The 21,554-nt window shown below is 49.2% G+C and overlaps 1 protein-coding gene across 2 annotated transcripts in view; it reads right to left on the bottom strand.

Annotated features, from left to right (window-relative positions):
• The window catches only part of LOC149366557 (uncharacterized), a 36,151-nt gene extending 26,725 nt beyond the window's left edge, over window positions 1–9,426 (bottom strand). Inside the window, exons 1-4 of one of the 2 annotated variants that reach the window (XM_089562547.1) lie at window positions 7,981–9,426; window positions 7,750–7,887; window positions 6,328–6,444; window positions 1,590–1,724 (exon numbers count right to left, since the gene is read on the bottom strand). In XM_089562547.1, coding sequence (XP_089418673.1) covers window positions 1,590–1,724; window positions 6,328–6,444; window positions 7,750–7,887; window positions 7,981–8,487 — 897 coding nt within the window. In that variant the 5' untranslated portion in view covers window positions 8,488–9,426. Of the gene's footprint in view, window positions 1–1,589; window positions 1,725–6,327; window positions 6,445–7,749 lie in introns of both variants that reach the window. The other variant, XM_089562493.1, reaches the window with a different exon arrangement.
• Window positions 9,427–21,554: the final 12,128 nt, after the last annotated feature.

The following is a 21,554-nucleotide window of genomic DNA, read 5'->3' as shown; positions in this document are numbered from 1 at the left end:
GCGCATTCTTTGTGCTGTCACTTTCGTGTAGCCCTGATCTCGCTCATAGTTTTGCATCTTAGAGCACTCGCACACAAACCCTTTTCAAGAAAGCTAATGTGTAACTCCATATTGAGACCACTTCTAGCGCGCGCTGCAATGTTTCGTGCACAGCAGTGCTGATAACCGCGTCCTTGGGCCTGAAGCTAACGCCTAATAGCGCACTGTTCGCACCCGCTGGATTATTCCCTGGAGGCCTTTCACTCAGGCACGTACGGCGGGGCACGTTCCAAAGTGAAGGAGGCCGTTAATTTCCCAATCCCAAGGATAAACAACGCCTCCGCCACGAACTTCTAGTTACAAAAGAAAGAAAAACAAGCGCAAAGAGTATGAAAACGCCACCGGGGGTGCATTGGGAAATACGCCACGTCGCAAAAGTCAAGAATACTTGTCAAGGCAGGTGATGAATTAAGCATCTGGCGTACACCTCTATCCTATCTCCCGCTAAAGTAGGACTAAGCGGAGAAATTTCACTGGCGGTAGCTACTCAAAGTGACGGAAAAAAATTCGCTGTGGCTTAGCTTGGTTAAGCCCGGTAATTGCGAAAGCAATATCCGTACCTACCCCATGGTACAGCTGGTAGTGTAGCTGGTGGTGGTGCTTGTGGTTAGACTTGTGGTGATGCATCGGTTATACAATCCAATCCAAACCAATCCATTTCAATCCAATTCAATTCAATCCACTCCAATCCAATGTAATCTACTCTAATGTAATCTAATCTAATCTAATCCAACCCAATCTAATCCAAACTAATGCAATCAAGGTCAAATGAAGGTCAATGGTGGTCACCGCCGCGGCACGGCAAAGGCTTTCGTGAAAGTACAAGTAGTATTGCTTTCGCAATAAAAATCTTCGTAGAGGGTATGGTAAGAAAGGACCTCTCGAAACCACTCGAATGCGATGGCTGTAACTCCACTGTTACTCTTTTTTATGAATAACTTAAGAACCAACTCCACGGGCCCTTTTCGGCGCGCGTCTTGCGCGCTTGGCCGCCCGCGCGCCGGCCAGAGGAAGTCTGCGCATGCGCGACGCGTCCACGACGCTCGGATCCGAGTAAACCAGATATTCGGCGCGCACGTAACTCGCGGCAGCGCTTATGCTATTTCCGGCGCGCCAGCATCGACCAATCAGTGAGCGCTGTTCTGCTTCTGTGTCTTCCAGAGCGGGTCTTCCAAGCGTTACCTGCAGCGCTCGACTGGACGCATACTCGCGCCATACGCTTGGAGTTGTGTACCGGTTTTCTTTTTGCGCGTCGGGGTGCGGCGCGCAGCGCGCAATCGCGCATGGGGTGTAGCACGCAGAAGTGTCTATGTAGCCGGGCCTTTACTCTCACACGCTCCCCGGGCCATGCCTCACCCCACAGCGGAGTAACACATTTTCGACCAGAGCATGATCAAGAGTCATTTAAGGTAAACAGCCCTCCAACCCTTCATGAAAACATTCGCTGACGGTTCAAAGCCGAAGGCGCCGCTGGTTGCCGTAGTGCAACAAAAAAAACGTGCTTCGGTTGCGCCCATCACAAGTGCCCCCCGGCAAAGACGTCAGCCTACCGACTCGCTCTCCAAGTCTCTCGTATGCACGCTCAGCGGTGTGTCGTAAGGCTGTACGTAAGACGTCGACTCGGAGTGGCTGGGCGCCTGGCTGCGGGCAGCATCCCTGGACGGCTGCGGATTCCTCCTCTCCACCTGCGCGGTGAAGTCCGGAGAAAGGGCACACTATGTAGGAGAGCTGGAGTGTGACACTTCCTGATTCAGATAGTGGAATGATTCTGTAGCGATGGCAGCCACGTCACTATAAAGTAGCATCCGCGGGTGCGTGTCATCATCATCAACCTGTCTACGCCCATTGCATGTGGCATGGGGTGCATAGTGGCGCAGTTGGAATATTATGATTCCAGAATCAGAAGTGGAGAAGTCTGGCGAGTGAAAGGGGAATGCTATCGCATCTCGTCCCCTTCAATCCAATTCACCGCCCCTAAATTTTCCCTCTACCTCTTGCCTTCCTGCATTTCCTGCGTGGATGAGGTGTTCCCCGAAGGAAAAGGTGAAGCGTAAGTGCACTCAAAGATGGCGGTAGGATAGGGCGTCGGTGTTGCATCGTTCTAATAAAACTAATACGCAATGGTACGTCGAAGAGTTGCCACGAGCTGCGCTGCTAGCGTATCAGCCACTCCAGATAGCGTTTATACTAGACGCATTTAGATAATCAGCAAAGAAGCATAGGGAAATGAGGATTCGGCTGATATTACATACATACATACAAGTTTTATTCTCCACAAAGAAGTGGAAGGAGGCGGAGGGAAAAGGAAAGAACGAATTTACGGAAAGAACGAAGAACTAATTCATAGGAAAGAACGAATTTAATTGAAAGCAAGAAAAATAGGTAAAGTTCTTTCTTTAAGTGTTACAGGACTGGATAATTATTTCTGTAATCAATATAGCTTCTTAAATTTTACCAACTTACGATTGCAGAGGGATTCCTACCTACGAATTCCCGTCACGTTGTTACGTTTCGCCTTGGGGGTGGTGGTGAAAACATTTATTAAAAAGGGACAAGAGGTATGTTTGGATCAGCCCTTAAGGGACTGATCCTTACAAACACAAGGTGGAGGTCCCTAGTATGGGACCCCAGTGGCGGTGGCCGCAGCCCAGGCGCGCCCGACTAAGGCTTGTTGGGCCTGCAAGTCGTGGCAGCCGAGCAAGATCGCCTCCCAGTCCTCCAGGGTTCGGTTGGGGATGGGGGGAATAGCCGGGTTGGAGGGACACCGTGTGATAGGTGGCAGAAGATACCGCACTACAGTGCAGGCAGCTGCCGTTAAAGGAGGGGTCAAAAAATTTGTTAGAGGCTTAGCTTAGTTAAGCCCGGTAAGTAGCGAAAGCAGTAGCCCTGGCTGCGCCTGGTTTGCCTGGTGGTGTTTCTTGGTAGTGGTCTTAGTAAAGCTATTTATGAAAGTTTTGCCCATTTCTTTTACATGGCATTATACTCACCACACGAGGGCCCCCACGTGCTGGGAGATTGTGCTGGGAGATTTATGCGTGCCTCGGTCGCCGAAATGAGCGGCTGACGCTAACGGATGATTGTCTAGAAGCTTCCCTCTTTAACTCCCACTTCCTCCCTTCCTGTACGGTGCGGTTCGGGGGTCCACCGAGATGACAGAGAATTTGCTTTCCTCAAAAAGCGTTGCATTCAGAGGGCAAGGCATCGCGCCGAACGGGTGGTGGCGTTCCTCCCTTCCTGTGGTTCGGGTGTCCACCGAGATGACAGACAATTACTGCCCCATGCCTTTACCCTTTGAACGCACCGCTTTTTGAGGAAAGAAAATGGCGCAGTAATTCTCTGTCATCTCGGTGGACACCCGAACCGCGCGCGGCAGGAGCGGGAGTTAGGCCGCGCTTGGTAGCTGCGGCCTCGTTACGCGCCGGCGTAAGTTGGAGCCCCGCTCTTCTAGCTGTGACGTCAGACCGCTAAGCGCGCCGCGCGTGGCAGGAGCAGGAGTTAGGCCGCGCTTGGTAGCTACCGGCCTCGCTACGCGACGGGCTGAATGTGCGAGCAGTATTGCTTTCGCAATAAAATGTTTTAGTGCTGCCGGGCACAGAAATGTATTGGTGAGAAGGCGGAGAAGGAGCCGCGCATCCGCCTTCTTCAGGCCTTTACATAGGCCGGGGTAAAGGCGATGATTGCCTTGATGATAGGTTGTAATATCTTTGCAGATATAGATCGGATTAGGATCGGGTTCATGATCGGGTGGGGAGGAGAAAACAGCCCGGTGAGAGAGCGCGCGGGCGGCTGCGTCTGTTGCCTCGTTTCCTGCCAACCGCTGATGAGCAGGGACCCATATAAGGTAACGGTGTGGGGGGTCCGTATCCCGTATGCAATTTTGATAGATTCGAAAGGCTAGGAAGGGAGTGTAGAATTGTTCGACGTTCCGACAGGCCCCTCGCGAGTCGGTGATTATGTATTTTGAATCGCAATGTGAGGGCGCGAGAGCAATCACGACCTCTTCTGCTTGTGTTGCACTACGGGCTCTGAAGGTGGGGCCGTTAACTGTGTTGCTGTTGTGAACTACAAGCGACCGTGTACCATCCCCCGTGGTGAGGACCGGATGCGTCCACGTAGTATACACCTTTCTTGCGATAATGTCGGGCTAGCGCTACCGCTCGTGCCAGGTGCCGACCGTTATGGTTTTCGTGTGACATGTTGGCTGGAAGAGGCCGCACGTGGAGGGCAACGTCTCCACAGTTCTGGGATGTGAAACCTGTCTTCCATGGGAGAGGAGTGTTGGATATGGAGACGAGCAAGAAGGCGGCGACCCGACTCCGTTAGCGAGAAGCGCGTGTACTGGTTTGTAAGGTGCGCCTCCCGGAGCTCCCAGAAAGTATTCACCACACCAAGGGCCATAAGCCGGCTGTTTGAAGTAGTGACGGGGAGGTCAAGGGCACGCTTAATAATTTTTCGAAGGATGACCTCAAGCGCATCCTCCCCTTGATTCCATAGGTGGCGATGAGTCGAATAGAGAATTCGACTGGTTACAAAGGCGTTTGCCAACCGCAAGGCATCCTTATTTCGTAACCCCCCGCGTTTGTTGCAAATCCGGCGGACAATGCGATCCACCTGGCCCCCCACCTTACGGAGTTTGGTCAATGTAGTGTCTGGCCGTCTGTGTTTGTGGATGTAGAGTCCGAGTACCCGTATCTCAACATTTTCGCGTATGGGACCACTCCCAAGAGAAAGAGATATTTTAGTTGTGCACTTTTGGGAGTGGCGGAGGTGCACAAATTCAGATTTTTAAGGGGAACATTGAAGACCGCAGCGGCGGGCGTAGCGGTCCACTATCGTCGCCGCTGTTTGCAGGCTGGTTTCAATGTCACCTGTGCTGCCCTGCGTGGCCCACAGAGTGATGTCATCAGCGTACAGGGCGTGCTGCACGCCGGCGACAACACTCAGCGGTGCCGGCAGGTGCATCATGGCCAGATTGAAGACCAGCGGGGAAAGTACCGCGCCTTGGGGGGTTCCCCGCGTGCCGAGTAGATAAGGACCATGCTCTCTATCTTGGATTCGGATGTGGGATTGACGATCTATTAAATGTACCGGAATGTGCTGAGGCCACCGTCGGTCAGGCTAATGTTAGTGAGTATGACCTCGTGCGCTACATTGTAAAATGCCCTCTTAAGATCCAAGGCGAGTACTACCCGGTCATTATGGGAGCATTCGAGGGGGTCTAGGACTTCCCGATTAAGTAGCAGGAGGACATCCTGTGCGGATCTGTGTGGGCGGATTCCGAACACGGTGCTCGCAAAGATATGTTTGCTTTCAAGATATCCAGGTAACCGATCCCGCACCATCGTCTCCATTAGTTTGCCCACACATGAGGTGAGAGAGATGGGGCGGAGGTTATCTGTGTCAATTGGTCTTCTTGCTTTAGGAATAAAAGTGACCAGAGCCGTTGTCCCCACGCCAAATTACGTTCCGCCTTCGTCGTGTGGAAAAAAAACGGCGCTGCTGCAGCGGAACGCCGACTTGCCACGAAAGACACGTTGGGTCAACGCCTGGATTACCCGCGGAAACAGCGTCCGTCTGCTAGGAAGTCTTGAGCGAGCGTCTCCGCTACACGAGGTGCGAACGCACGTTCGAACGCATGAAATGCGCGGGAACGCTGCTCGAGGACATTCCAGCTTCTGCGCGACGTGGTTGACATATTTCTCTCTCTCCCAACACGTGACGGGGGCGTGTTTCCTAAGGAGAGTGTGTGATGGGTGCCACAGTGAACTTCCTCAGCAGGCCCGGCCCCCATATAGGGAATCTAGGGAAAGAAAACGCTTTAAAAACTCGGCAGCAAGTACGGCCGAGGGGCGGGTCTCAACATCAGGCGTTTCACCATTGAGCGTCTCGCCACAAGCTCCTTTGTTTGTACATAATGTATATTTAGCTATATAAAGTTTTCCTCTTTGTCTTTCCCGCATTCTCGTCTCCGACCTCCCTCATTCCCTCTCCCGCCCGACCATGCTACCTGATCTTTAACGTGCAGTGCTCTACAAGCCCCATTCGGACCATCTGGTGGAAACGACTGTGCAATCAAATTTAGAGTATAATTTACAGCACTCTTAGGAAGAACATTCCCCGGCAATTTTGGGGTTTTCGCGAGTTCAAGCTTCTCACGTGTCCCTCTTAATGCTTATGTAATTTGCAATGACTTTTAATACGTGCATGTCTAGCGGCATGCGTGTAACTATTGGTGCTCACGCCTGGTGTAAGGGGGTAGAGAAGCTGCGAAATTTGAGTATAACTTACCTTGCGGTCGCTCTTGGCCGTAAGGAGCTTTTTCCGGCTCGCCTGAGGGCCAGGAGTTCCCGCCTCGTCGCGTTCGTCGTCCTGGGGGACATCTAGCGGGGTGGGAGCGGCGCCACGCTGCAAGTAAAGGTGAACGGTTATCTTTGCTGACTGTGATGCATTTTATTCGTGGGAAAGGACTTGGTGCTAAGAGGTCGCGGTAAGTGGTCGAGAGTGCATAGCCCTCGACGACTTTGTCAGCCCACTCCACCGCCGAAACTTGCGTTCTGGGGTCAGAGCTAGCCAGCACGGTCTCCCACCACTCGAGAGAAGGAGCGGTAACTAGATCACCCGGAGGTGGCGCTATTTTTCGGTCCCATAGGATATGATTGTAGTTGGCTCGTTGGCCGCAGTGTTTATAGTTCAGTTTGTTGAGATCAGGATAAATGAACGCGAGGAATAATGGGGTGCGTATCGATGTCGTCTGTAGACGCCACGTAACCTCTTCTTCTTCAGTCAGGTTTTTGTGCGGAGGGGGGGGGGGGGGGGAGTTCTCCTCTCTCGTTTAAAATGATTGGCTGGATCATAATATGTGATCACGGAATCCTTCGTGTAATTCAAGGAGCCAGACTCAGAACCCTGGAGGATACCGAAAACATTTCACTTGTCTCAATCTTACCTCAATACTAAAAAGTTATTCCCAAATAGAGTCAGAAAAAGAGCGAAAAGAATCATATTCTTAGAAAACATGCCGGCGTCCATGAAATTGGTCCTCCTTTTGGAGTAGTGATTTTAGGAATCTGAGCCTAATTTGCCGGAATGTGTAGTTTACGGAGGTTTAACGTCCCAAAGCGACTCAGGCTATGAGGGATGCCGTAGTGAAGGGCTCCGGAAATTTTGACCACCGGCGTTTCCTTAACGTGCACTGACATCGCACAGTACACGGGCCTCTAGAATTTCGCCTTTATCGAAATTCGTCCGCCGTGGCCGGGATTGAACCCGTGTCTTTCGAAACATCAGTAGAGCGCCACGACCACTCAGCAACCGCGGCGGCAATTTGCCGGAATTTAACCTCATTCAGATTTTCATAGCTTTCAACAAAACGCGTATAGTGAAGAATCGCGTGGCAAACCGTTAGACTTGGTGACGCTGTATATGGAAGAAAAAACGGTGAGTTACTCGCACAAGCTTCCTAGCACTAGGCGCGTTACTAGGCCCCAATCTAAAGTAGGGCGAATTGCGGAGGAATTTCCAGATGAGGTGGGAAGTAGATATGAAGTACTCCCACGGGCCTGATATCGTCTACCGCACCGAGTAAGTGGCCTATTGTGTAGACAAGAAGCAAAAACTATAATGCTACTGTTTTCACGTCCTACGGCGGAGCTGACGTCAGGCACCGAAACAGAGACCGACGTAAGTGAATAACGAGTGCTAGACACTTACCAGAATGTTTAGCCATCCACCAATGAGTTGCGGCTCTGGTTTCTCGTCGCCATCTTCCTCGTCGCCTTCGCCCTTGGGTGTAGCAGGGGACGCGTCCGAGTGCTTCTGAGGTGATACGGGAGAGCTGCCTTTCTTTCCCTGGGAAGAGGGTTTTCCAACAGCGCTAGGTTTCGATTTCGCGCCTGATGGACCCTTTTCAGGGCCTTCTCCCTTTTCGTTACGTTTGCTGACCTTGCCGGCGGTCTTAGCGGGGCTATCGGACGCCGGGGATTTCCTGTCTTCGCCTCGCCTCGGCTGCCCTTTTCTGCTGGCAGCCGACACGTCACGGTCCGAGTGGATGCTGTTCTGGCTCTGGTCCCTTTCGAGTCCCCGTTTCTTTTTCTGGTCGACAGGAGCGCTGCGGCCGGACTTGTAGGAGGAAGACTTAGCCAGGTTTCGTCGTGCTGCAGGCTCCGCATCGACGTCCTCGTTGGACTGCCTCCGCGACTTGTCCGGCTCGTCTGTGCCGGGTGAGACGGCGTTCTCAGGCCTTGAAAAGTTCGGCGAGGGTGAAGTCTGTTCCTCGCCGTCACGACGCGTCCTTTCCACGCTGCCTGCTTCGCTGCCAGAGCGCGACTGCTCCCGTTCCTCCTTTGGGTCGTAGCTGCGTGCCCTCGAGGGAGCCGTCGGAGGTTCACGGCGGCCCCTTGCTTCGACGCTTTCATCTTCCTGTCGACCACGCCTCTCCCGCTTCTCCATGACTTCCGGGGCTCGACCTCGGGCGGTTCCTTGGCGGATGGACTTTGCCTCTTCGCTGGGTAGTAGGCCTAGCAGATATCCTGGGCGAGTTCGGATGCAGCGACCCTCCGGGGCTTGTCCTCAGGCAGTTCTTCGGCGGATGGACCTTGCCTTTCAGCTGAGTAGTAGGCCCAGTAGATATCCTGGGCAAGTTCGGATGAAGCGACCCTCCGGGGCTTGTCCTCAGGCAGTTCTTCGGCGGATGGACTTAGCCTCTTCGCTGAGTAGTAGGCCTAGCAGAAATTCTGGGACAGTGCGGATGCAGCGACCAGTCTCGCGGGGGAAGGCCTCCTTCTGCGTGCCCCTCGAGCAAGATGTGGCTCTTCATCTTCTTCGCCCGATGTGGATGACTGGCACGAGATATTAGACATATCAATAAAATGCAGCCGTTCGTGGACCTATAGTGACGCTAGAATGTAGTTTTCACATACAAGGGGGTGCCGAATAGGGCAAGCTGGATTCCCGTCATAGTCACAGTTGAGAGCAAACAGACGATAATAAAAGAAAAGGCAATGCTCACTAACGCGTTTTCAGAACTAGTTAATAGTGTTTACGTTTTGGAACGCCTACGCCGCTCACTTCGAGCCGGCTGCAGTGTTATACCGCGTCATTATTTCTTTGCCTTCGTACTCTGATAAACGGCGGCCACGTATCTGGCGATGACTGTCCCCCGTCGTCTGCCGAGCTACGGCGCAAAATGAATTGTGAGCTCTATCACAGAGTTTCTGAAGATAACCGATAAGGAAAAGAGGCGTCACTATCTTGGCGAGTTTCTTGAAGCGAACGCAATGAACCACGGTTATGACAGGAAGTGGACAGCACGTATTAAGGCGAAAGCCTTTAATGCCTCATACTGTCGTTAGCAGCCGTGTCGGCAGCCGTGTCCACAGCAGTGTCGACAGCCCTGTCGGCAGATGTGTCCGCGTTTTGACGGGTGTCCACGGAGATATGCGAGACAGTTACTGCTTAATTTCCTTAGCTCAAATACAATTTTCAGTTTCTTCATTACGGCCCCTCTTCTTTCACTCCCACGTCCTACCTTCCTGTGCGGTGCGGCTCGGTTGTCCACCGAGATGACAGAGAATTACTGCGCCATTTCCTTTCCTCAAAAAGCGTTGCGTTCAAAGGGCAAGGCATCGCGCCGAACGCGTGGTGGCGTTCCTTCCTTCTTGTACGGTGCGGTTCGGGTGTCCACCGAGATGACAGAGAATTATTGCTCCTTTTCTTTTGCTCAAAAAGAGAGACGTTCAAAGGGCGAGGCATCGCGCCGAACGGGTAGTGGCGTTCCGTGGACTGCCTGGCAGCGCTACAACACGCTGTCGCGTTCCACTCCTAAAAGCGAAGCTTAAGCTTCATTATTTAGCAGTTAATTAGTATTTAGTCATTAATCAGTAATTAGTCACTAATTACTAATTTGTCATTACTTCGTCATCAATTATGTGTGAGGTCATCCAGTGGTGACGTCACCAGTGGCAAACAGGCAAAGTGGTGCGGAAAATGCTTTCGCCTCTACGCACTTTAGACAAAGTGCCCCTGAATTTTTTGGCTTGGCCAGGATCGGAGCAAAAACGCGGATTTTGCGGCGGAATCTTAGCTCCATGTCAATGCATGCTGTTCACCTCGTACAGATCTTTTATTAGGGATTAATGGCATCCTAGTCGAAATCAATAGGAGGAAATGGGCAGGGCATGTAATGCGAAGGCAAGGTTACCGCTGGTCCTTAAAGGTAACAGAGTGGATTCCAATAGAAGGCAGGCGTAGCAGGGGGCGGCAGAAAGTTAGCTGGGCGGATGAGATGAAGTGTGGGGATACGGTGGTCGCCACTGGATATGAACAGCATTAATTGGAGAGACATGGCAGATGCCTTTGCACTGCAGTGAGCGTAGTCAGGCTGATGACGGCGCAGCACCTGGCGGTGGTGGTGAAAACATTTATGTAATCATAGGGAAAGATGTTTGGGGTCCTTACATGAAGGGTCACGCCCTTACAACCACTAGGTGGGATGCCTAGTCATGCACCCCATTGGCAGTGGCCGTAGCTCGGGCGCGCTGCGTTAAGGCCATTTGGGCCTCGAGGGTGCAGCAGCCGGACAGGGTCGCCTCCCAACCCTCTCGGCTGGGGTTTGGGATAGGGGGTAGGGATGGGTTCTGCTGGCAGGCCCACACATCATGTGGTAGGTGTCAGACACCTCCCCACAGTGCGAGCATCGCCCGTCGAATCGAGGATCGAAATGCGAGAATCGCCGAATGAGGATCGAAACGAACAGGCGCAGGAGTAGCCGCTCGTTGGCCTTCCCCAGCCCTTTGCATTGGGTGGGAAGAGTTTGGTGCGTGGATTTGTAATAATCGCATATTTCCTTAAATGTGTAAACCAGATTCAAATCAGAGTCCTGGTCGGCGTCGGGTCCGTGGGGAATGCCCGGAGAAAGAGCGCGCGGACGGCGGCGTTGGCTGCCTCGTTTTCGAGGAGACCTTCGTGACCTGGAGCCCAAACGAGATCGATGTGCGAGATCCGAGTCTCGGCTTCAGTTTTGGTAGATGGGATAAACCAGGGAAGTAGCCCACCCTTGCTGGACGTTTTGATAAAACCTTCGCGAATCGGTGATTATGTGTTTGGAGGAGTTTCCGAGGCTGCCAGGGCGATGGCAACCTCTTCTGCGTGAATTGCTGACTGGGCCTTGCAAGTAAGGGGGTCTACTGTTTTGCCCTCGTTGACTACCGCAGCCGTGTACCATTCCCTGGGATTCGGGCTGGAGGCTTCAACTTAGAAGACTCCGGGTTTGCCCCCGAAATGGCGGTCCAAGGCTTCCGCCCGCGCCAGGCGCCTGCCATTATGGTCCTCTTTGGACATGCTGGTGGGAAGAGGCCGCACTTGGAGGGCGCGTCTCCAGTATATGGGACGGGGAATCTCTCCTCTGTGAATTGGGTGTGCTGGATGTGAAGTCGGTCTAGAAGGCGGCGACCCGACCCTGTCTTTGTCAGACAAGTGTATTTGTTGTTGAGGTGGGCCTCCCAAAGCTCCCTGAAAGTGTTCACCACCCCCAGTGCCATAGAGGTAGAGACCCTGTCTGGAGAACCAACCTCGATCACACGACCACTGAGATGCACCTGACTGGTAATCGAAATCATTACGTCATGTGCCATGTCACCGAGACCCCCCCCCCTCCCCCGATCGGGAAGCCTAATAATAATACTCTTTATTATTGCGTTAGTATTAGACGGGCCTGTGTAAGCCAAAATGGCGACTGTTGTCTGTCCCAGGGTATCAGAAATCTCCACGACAATTTGTGAGTCGTCATCAAAGAGAATCTTTGGGAAAGAGAAAATGATTCTTCGCGAAAGAAAAGCATGGGACGCACGATAATATTTTGTGAAAATTAAGACTTGAAATATTGTTATCTTGTTCGCTACATATAGTATGTACAGGAAGCAGAAACATGAAAGGGAACTTTGAACAAAAGAACAAATTTTGTCGTTACTTCTGCACTGAAGCTGAAAGTGTTTCGTGGGCATTATCCGTCCAGAGGAAAACTATAACAAAAAGAAAGCTGTGTTTTTTTACTATTACTTTCGATGTAACCATCAGTTGAATGTGGAGAACGTGCTGACTTTCTTATTGCATATAGCTGTTTATATTGTAAAAATCTGGCTCTCGGCCCTTCAGCGGTTTATTTACATGTTGGTGGGTCATCGCTGATTATCAAAAACCTGTGCGTCATGCGCGAATGCCCTGTTAGAAGCCTATACAGTATAACCTCATTGACTCGCTTGCTTTGACTGACACACTTCCATTTAGTTAGCTTTATATTGTTCTCTGGGTTCATAACATACACTTTCAGTTTAGAAAGGCCAGTGTATGTAGACAGTCTTCTTCCTTCTTCTCGAGAGCACATCTGCCACGTCACTTCCTGCTATATGACTGGGGCACATTCGGAACCTTCAGACAATGGCCTCGACAACCACGTGATTTTCAACCACCTCTCCTGGCAGCCCTGGCCACTGGAAATGGCTTTCCTGTCTTTTTTTTTTGCACCTTGAGTGATGCCATTTGATTGGGTACTAGCAGGTTTGGTTTGGTTCATGCGGGTTTAACGTCCCAAAGCGACTCAGGCTATGAGCGACACCGCAGTATGAACGTGGAAGAACATACCGGAAGAAAAGCAGTGTATCGGTTCCAGGTAGAGTACAGGAAATGTAAAGATAGTTAATTTTGCTCCATTAAATTCCATTTAAATACTTGGCTAAATTGTCTTGTATTAAAGGAGGTACCTATAGTTCGTTTAAAATACTGGCTTCCTTGAGAAACGTGAAAATACTTGAAAAATTAACAAGCGCTTCAAAAAGAAGGACTTCATTTATACCTAATATCAACATGGCGGCCAATGCGATGTATTCAATATCATGAACGGAAGTTTACCAATATGCCCCAAGAGCAAAGTATACAACAGCTGTATCCTACCGGTACTCACCTATGGGGCAGAAACGTGGAGGCTAACAAAGGGGGTTCACTTTAAGTTAACGACAACGCAGCGAGCGATGGCAAGAAAAATGACAGGTGTAACGTTAAGAGATCAGAAGCAGGCGGAGTGGGAGAGGGAACAAAAGCGGGTTAATACATCCTGGTCGAAATCAAGAGTAATAAATGGGCTTGGGTAGGGGATGTAATGCGAAGGCAAGTTAACCACTGATCCTTAAGTGTAATGGAGTGGATTCCAAGAAAAGGCAAGCGTGACAGGGGGCGGCAGAAAGTTAGGCGGGCAAATGAGATTAAGAAATTTGAGGGAATACAGTGGCCGCAACAGGCCAAGGACGGGGTTAATTGCACAGAAATTTGGGGGGCCTTCGCTCTGCAGTGGGCGTAGTCAGGCTGATGATGTTGTGAAATACTTTTTCTCAGTTGTTGAAGTGTTGCACATGAAATTAAAACGTGTACTGCGAGTTCACCACCACACATTTCGCAGAGAGGTTTGTCTTGTTTTGTTAGTAAGAAAGTGTGTGTAAGGCGCACACGTACAGTACGGTACACTGTTAAAGGGAACATGCGATCGCGTGGCCTCCGCACTTTGCGGCGCTCTGCCGCCGAGAACTTGTGGGAATTGTCGGCACAAGACGTATGTGCAGTAAGCACAGCGGCTGGTCTTTCCACTCATATGCCTCATGCTGCATATTCTCGCCGCATCTAGGCAGCAGGACTTCCTGAAGCGCGGAGGCCACGCGATCGCATGTTCCCTTTAACAATGGACCGTACTGTACAATGCGCAGGCGATACAAAACTTCTGTAAAACGGTCTTGATACGTAGATGATTTCCGGTCTCCTCGAAATGGGTATTACAGAATGTAGCTTGAATATTCGTTCTCCCCAACCCGAAACAAAGAAAATGCCGGAAGCAGTAATTATCGATGCGGAGCCCATTTCTTAAATCTGTACTTGGAGCAAGTTGTAGCGCAAACCACTAGCTAGCCACTTCCTTCCAGCAGCATAAACGCGAGGGCGAAGGACGAGATAGCCTCTTCTCCGAGGGTTTTCAGGTTCGCATTACAAAGCGAGACCGGTGTTTTCACGTGGATTCCGCAGCAGGTACGGTTTCCGGTGTCGGCACCTATGGCGGAAGTTTTTCTCATCAATCACAGGCAGCAAACGGCCATCGATACTATCCTGAGGAAATGGGCAAATGTTTTCGCACAATTTCAAGAAAATTGCGACGGCAAAGTTATCTGGTGTAGAGCAACGTAGTTTTCGTTTGTGCCTGAGTACGGAATAAAGTACATCACTTAAGTACTTCCGTGCAAGTTTAACTTGTGGAAACACCCTCCATGCCCAGAAAGTCAAGAAAGCGCTTTCGCAGGCATCATTAAGTGCGGAAACTAAGCTTACCACTATGCTTTTAAAGGAATGATTAAAATAAAAGCATCTAGTATCTACTAACATGATAACTAGATACCGGCCGCAGCGGTCGAATTTCGATGGAGGACGAATTTAGAGGCCCGTTTACTGTGTGATGTCAATGCACGTTAAAGAGCCCCAGGTGGAAGAAATTTCCGGAGCCCTTCACTACGGCGTCTCTCATGGCTTGAGTCGCTTTGAGACGTCAAACCCCATAAACCGAACCAAACCAGAAATCTTGAAAGTAAAACGAGGGCTGCGCAACAAGCTGTTCAACAAGGCTATAGCTTTTTCCCACAGTCATCGAGGGCAATGTGCATATAAAGGGCCATTGAAAAGTTCATGCGCCCTGCTTCAGCATTAGGTCTTCATGGTATCGAGACCGGCCAGGGTTGTCCTAGACTTTTCCACTTGACAACTTAGCTAATTAGTTTATGGGGATAACGTCCCAAAGCAGCTCAGGCTACGAGATACGCCGTAGGGAAGGGCTCCGGAAATTTCGACCACCTGGGGTTCTTTAACGTGTACTGACATCGAACAAACAGTACGCCAGGCTCTAGAATTTCGCCTCAATCGAAATTTGACCGCCGCGGCGGGGACCAGTTGACAACTTTCTGAATACCTTAGATATATTTGGAAAGCATTGGAACGGTGCGCCCCTCTTAAATGCGATCGCTATTCTTCAGACGCTTACCAGTTAAGTGCCCCGCTGCGGTGGCTCAGTGGTTACGGCGCTCGGCTGCTGACCGAAAGACGCGGGTTCGATCCCGGCCGCGGCGGCCGAATTTCGATGGAGGTGAAATTTTAGACCCGTGTACTGTGCGATGTGAGCGCACGTTAAAGGACCCCAGGGTCGAAATTTCCGGAGCCCTCCACTACGGCGTCCCTCATAGCCTGGGTCACTTTGGGACGTCAAACCCTAATAAGCGAAACGAAACCAAATCTTACCAGTGAAGTACCTTCGGATGGGATGAAGGAAGGAATAAACATTTATTGAGAGAGAAGAGCGAGGTGGCCGACGCCGTGGAGATGGCGATGAGTGCCTCCCGGTCTTTCAGGGTGGCGCTGGTGAGCCGCACCTCCAATCAGCCACGCATTTGGTCGGTGAATGAGAGGCACAAAATCTTTGCGCAAGGAATCGCCTCACTTGAGCAAGGCAATGTGTCGTATTTCACAAGCCCTCCAATGTGTGCCGCCAGAAACGGAGAAGTTAATGGAGGATCTGCTGCTGCCGCATTCGTGTTGTGTTGTGTTGGGTTTTATGGCACATAGGCAACTGAGGCCATCATGCGCCAAACACAAGGTATTGTAAAAGTTTATTTTTGAATATTAGAGACATGTAAAAAGTCATCCTTGGTGTAAAGGCCTTCAGACATTAATATTACCTTTTGAACATGTACACAAATTTTAAAAATGGCTACTAGTAAAAGCTTTAAACGGGGCTGGGAAACCTCAGTAGCTATCCTTGGCTGGACAAGGACACTGAGACTCCCAACCAACCAAAATTAAAAACCTCAGCCTTCTTCTCAGGCGTGAGAAAGTGGCTGAGGTGTATTAGAATTAAAACAGACCTGTGGGTAAAAATTTAGACACTTAAAAAATCCAGTTTCTTTAAGAAAGCTGAAAACACTTGATATATCAACAATTGCATCATCTCCTAAAAGCAGTACGGGATGAAAAGGGATGTATTCGTTATAAAATTGAGCAAAGTACTTTTTCCTTAGTTTTTCCAATTTCATACAAGTGAATAAAATATGGTTAATTGTAACTTCAACTCCGCATTCTTCGCAAAAAGGTTGCTCTTTTTTTGACAGTAGGAAATTGTGTGTCAGATGCGTGTGTCCTATACGAAGACGACAAATAATGACTTCTTTGAAGCGTTCTTGGTGGGTGCAAGATTTCCATTCGCCTAAAACTGGTTTTACAAAGTGTAGTTTGTTGTTTGATTCATTGTCCCAAGCGGACTGCCATTTTTTCCTTATTTCACAATGTACCGAGTTCATGCAATCTTTAAAGGGAATGTCTACTTTCTTTATTTATTTGCTACGAGCCTGCGCAGCGCAGAGGTCTGCTCTCTCGTTGCCTTTAATTCCGACGTGACTCGGCACCCAGCAAAGTTTTATGTTTTTTCCTTGAGCTATGGCTTTTGTTATGTTGTGTATTATGTCACCGAGCATCGGAGTAATTGCATTTCTAGAGTGGAGAGCTGTAAGTAAACTAAGGGAGTCCGTGTAAATAATACTGTTTCTGAGGTTTTCATTTACTATTTTTTTACGGCGAAGCATACAGCGTAACATTCGGCTGTGAAAATTGATGCACACTGTGGAAGTCTGATTATTTCATTCTCATGCCCTCGTACTACCGCACTTCCTACGTAGGTGGCTGTTTTTGAACCGTCCGTATAAAAATCCGCAAAACCATTGTATTTTTCCTCCAGTGCAAGAAATTCTTGTACTATATGTTGTTGCGGGGTTTGCTTTCTGTGAAACTGTGTGAGAGTGAAATCGCATATTGCAGGGAAGTTGTACCATGGAGGTAGTGGCTCTCGTCCGAGCGCAATGTTAGGTAATGTGTTCAGTACACCGAGACTCTCGCACATCTCTTCAAAACGCAAGAGGAGTGGTCTGGTAGTTTGTGGTTTATTATTAAAAAGTGTTCTGGATGGACACTTTGTAACTATTTCATAACAGATATGTTTTGGTAGGGAACGAATTTTTAGGACGTATGAGCATGTAAGTATGCTTCTTCTATCTGTAAGAGATGGTTCATTTGTTTCAACGTAGAGGCTATTAATGGGTGATGTCCTGTAAGCGCCAGTTGCAAGACGTAAACCTAAATTGTGCACTGGGTCCAGTCGTTTCAAGTACGATGGCCTTGCTGAACCATATACTATACTACCATAGTCTAATGAGGATCGTACCACAGAGCGATAAATTTTTAGAAGCCCTGCCCTGTCAGAACCCCAGTGTTTATGTGAAAGGACTTTGAGTATGTTCAGTGATGGTTAAGTTTTCTTTTTTAATGTGTTAATATGAGGCAGGAAAGTGAGTTTTTGTCAAATGTTATGCCTAGAAATTTATGCTTATTTTCTACTGGTAAATCTATTTCGTTAACGTGTAGGGTGGGGTCTGCCTGTAAGCCTCGTTTGAGTGAAAACAGAATGGCCACTGTTTTCTGTGGGGAAAATCTGAAACCATTTCTGTCTGCCCATGTTGTCAGTTTATTTATTGTTAGCTGTATTTGTCTTTCACATGTTGATATGTTGGAGGATGTGTAAGCTATCTGGAGGTCGTCTACATAAAGTGAATACATAACAGACCTTGGTATTATTTTGTTAAGAGAATTCATTTTTACAATAAAAAGAGTTGTGCTTAAAATACACCCTTGAGGCACTCCATTTTCCTGAATAAAATCCCTCGAAAGGGTCGACCCTAGACGGACATTAAATGAGCGGTTAGATAAAAAGTCTTTAATGGAGTTCAGCATTCTGCCATGGATGCCAAGTTCAGCTAAGTCCTGAAGAATTCCGAACCTCCAGGTAGTATCATATGCTCTTTCTAAATCAAAAAAGACTGCAAGACAGTGTTGTTTGTGTAAAAAGCTTGTCTGACTGTATTTTCGAGACGGACTAGGTGATCTGTAGTGAAGCATCCCTTTTTAAAACCACACTGGTGGATATCAAGAAGTTCACAGGATTGAAGAACAAAGGTTAGTCATATTTAGGACACTTTCGAAGGTTTTGGCGAAGCAACTGGTCAGGGCTATGGGTCTATAACTGCTAGGAGAGGTTGGGGGTTTACTAGGTTTAAGAAACGGTACAATAATAGCTTTTTTCCAGGCCTCAGGTATTTTGCCTGATATCCAAACTATGTTGAAGAACCTTAAAAGTGCCTCTACGGCAGGTTGAGATAGATGGGCCAGCATTTCGTAGTGGATTTGGTCGGGTCCTGGAGCAGTTTTTTTACCAGCAGACAGTACTGTATTTATTTCTTGGAGGGTAATCACACTGTTATATTTTTGGTTTGCACCTCCACTAGTTGGAAGTCTGTCTTTCGGCTGTGTTTTTGTGTTTTAAAAAAGACTGTGTATAGTGTGATGAACTTGAAACTGCAGCGAAATGTTCTCCCAGTATGTCTGCCTGTTCCCCTATGCTTGTTTGTGTGCCAGGTGTTGTTAAAAAAGGAATTGTGAAGGGTGAAAAGTTTCCATTTAATTTGCGAACCTGCTCCCACATTTTTTTAGATGTCATCTGACTGTTAATGGATGAAACATAACTCTGCCATGATGCCTTCTCGGCACACCGACGGACGTACCGAGCTTTGGCAGTCCTCACCTTGTGTCAGTGGGCGCATTTGTTTTTCAGTCCCGGACTGTCCGGGACTACTTGCGGACTCGAGTCCGGTATTTGTTTTTCTCGGGCAGCCGGCAGAAACTGCTACTTTCATCAAGGAAACAATATCGTTCGGCATCATTGCTTCGCCGGAGTTTCTTTGAAGCCGCATTCTTAAAATTAACGAGATTTTCATGTGTCGGATACCTGCGGAATTTACCCCAAGCTCTGTTTTGTTGTTTTTTGGCTTCCTTACAGTCCTTTGTCCACCATACTTTATGGTTTTGTAGCGCCACTCCTGACGACTGAGGAATAGCTGTGAGTGCGGCAGTTATGATACAATTAGTGAACTCTTCGTTTATCTGGTCGCTGGTGAGATTTTCTAAAACTATATCGTCTAAAGTTGTCTTTGCTTTAAAAAGTGACCAGTCGGCGAGGTGAAGTTTCCAGCGCCGCGGTTTTGTTGGTATTATTTCTGGTGAGGAAGTTAAAGTGATTAGTATAGGAAGGTGGTCACTGCCATATGGGTTGTCAATGACATCCCATTTAAAATCATTAAAAACAGAAGGTGAGCTAAATGACAAATCTAAAAAGGTCATTTTCCCCGAGGCAGGGGAGCAGTAGGTGGCTTTTCCTGTATTTAAAAGACATACATTGTTTGTGAGGATAAAATCTTCGATTATTTGACCCCTAGAGTCACAGTGCTCGCTTCCCCAAAAAGGGGAGTGAGCGTTAAAGTCCCCAACTAGTAGATACGGTTCTGGAAGTTCATTGAAAAGTTCTTGTAAATCGTGGACTGTTAATGTAAAGTGTGGAGGAATATATACAGAACAGATAGAAATTGTTTTATGGCTGACGACACTGACCGCAACAGCTTCAAGTTTTGTTTTGAGTGTAATTTCTCGAGCTGGGACACCGTTTTTCACTATGATGGCTACGCCTCCCGATAGTCGGCTCGCCTGTTCCCGATCGCGGCGGAAAACAGTAATTCTTAAGAAAGTTATTTTTTTGGGGACCTAAATTTGTTTCTTGTAGACATAAGGCGACAGGAGCGTGTGCTCCTAATATGTCTTTTATGTCCCTGTAATTGTTTAAAAGTCCTCTACAATTCCATTGTATTGTGAAAGCCATCCTAATTTTGTGTTTCTATAGGGTGGAAAGGTAGATCAAGTTGTTGATGGCCCCGTGACTCGGGGCCTGTCTTTTTTTGATCGATCCAGAGAGCTCCGCCGACCGTCCGACGTGGACGGCGCGGGGCTGCCCGGGGCCGTGTCCATCGCCTCTGCGGAGGCGCTGGACGACCGTGCAGAAGGCACGTTCGCGTTCGAGTTTGACCTCGACCTGTGGGAAGAGGTCTTGAGGCTCGCCGACCCGGGGGTCTGCGCAGCCTGACTTGCAGTTGGCGGAGCAGCGTTAGCTGCTCTGCCTTGGGGCGCGGATGGCACCGCCACAGGCTCACTGCGTGTGACCTGGACGGGTGCCGAAGCCTGGTGTGGTGCGCCGCGCCCACGCACCACATCGGCGAAGTTTTGTTTTGTTGTGAAGGAGAATGAGTTTGTGAGTGCAAAACGCCTTCTCGCTTCTTTAAATGAAATGTTTTCCCTTGTCTTTACGGTGATTATTTCCTTTTCTTTTTTCCAGGACGGACACGCCCTGGAGTATGCTGCATGGTCTCCATCACAGTTTTCGCAGTGCGGGGCTGCGTCACATTGATCAGAATGATCCTTCGAGGCGCATTTCGCGCACGTTTTCCGGCCGCGGCAACTTTGTGAGCCGTGACCGAACCTTTGGCAGCTGAAACATCGGCGAGGGTTGGGAATGTATGGTCTTACGTTAATTTTCAGATATCCTACTTCGACTGCTTCGGGCAGTATGCTGGTGTTGAACGTCAGGATCATGTGTTTTGTGTCTATTTCCTTATTATCCTTCCGGATTTTGATTATGTGAACATCTATCACGTCTTGGTCACTCAGACCTTCGAGCATCTCTTTTTCAGTGATGTGGACAAAGTCATTTTCGGATATAACGCCTCGGACGGTGTTCAGAGATCGGTGTGACGTCACGGAGACAGGAATATCCCCAACAGATACAATGTTTACGAGTTTTGAGTGTTGGACGTTGTCACGCAGTTCGAGCAGTAAGTCACCGTTGGCCATTTTAGATACCTTGTAGCCAATGCCCAAGGCTTCTGTCAAACACTTTGACACTAGGAAGGGGGACAGGATTCTAGCTTGCTTATCTTGTACTTCACAATGGATGACATGGTATTTAGGAAAACTGACTTTTCTTTTTTGGAAAAAAAACATCTGCTTCGTTCCGCCCTCTCTTGAGAGAGCGATCAAGTTTGGAAAGTGGGGGAGCCATAAAAAATTGATGTTTTTCGGTCATGGTGCCAGCCACCCACCATGGAGTCCAACAAGGGGACGCGACAGGAACTTGAAAGTAAGTCCTGCCCACGCCAGCTGTACACCTTAACTATAACCTAATATGACTCAACTCAGGGTAGTTGGTCACACACGGTTAACCTTCGCCGCCAGAAAAAAGAGGAAAAAACAAAGAAGGGAGGAGGATACAGGAAAGTTGTAAGAAAGGAGATATTAAAGTGAAAGATGAGAGGAGAACAGGAAAAGGCGACTGCCGATTTCCCCCGGTCGGGTCAGGCCGGAGGTGCCGTCTACAGGAAGCTGGGGCCAAAGTGGTGTGTTGCCTCCGCCGAGGGGCCTTAAGGGTCCAAACGCTCGGCATCGGCTCAACCACCAGGATCCCCTTTTCCCCGGACTCGGCGATGCCACGCACGGCTAAGCGCGGATGCTCG

Source organism: Amblyomma mixtum, chromosome 1 (assembly GCF_055824585.1).
Source record: "Amblyomma mixtum isolate Tamu chromosome 1, ASM5582458v1, whole genome shotgun sequence".
NCBI lineage: Eukaryota > Metazoa > Arthropoda > Arachnida > Ixodida > Ixodidae > Amblyomma > Amblyomma mixtum.
Note: the sequence above shows the minus strand (reverse complement) of the source record. Positions and strands in the feature narration are given on the sequence as shown.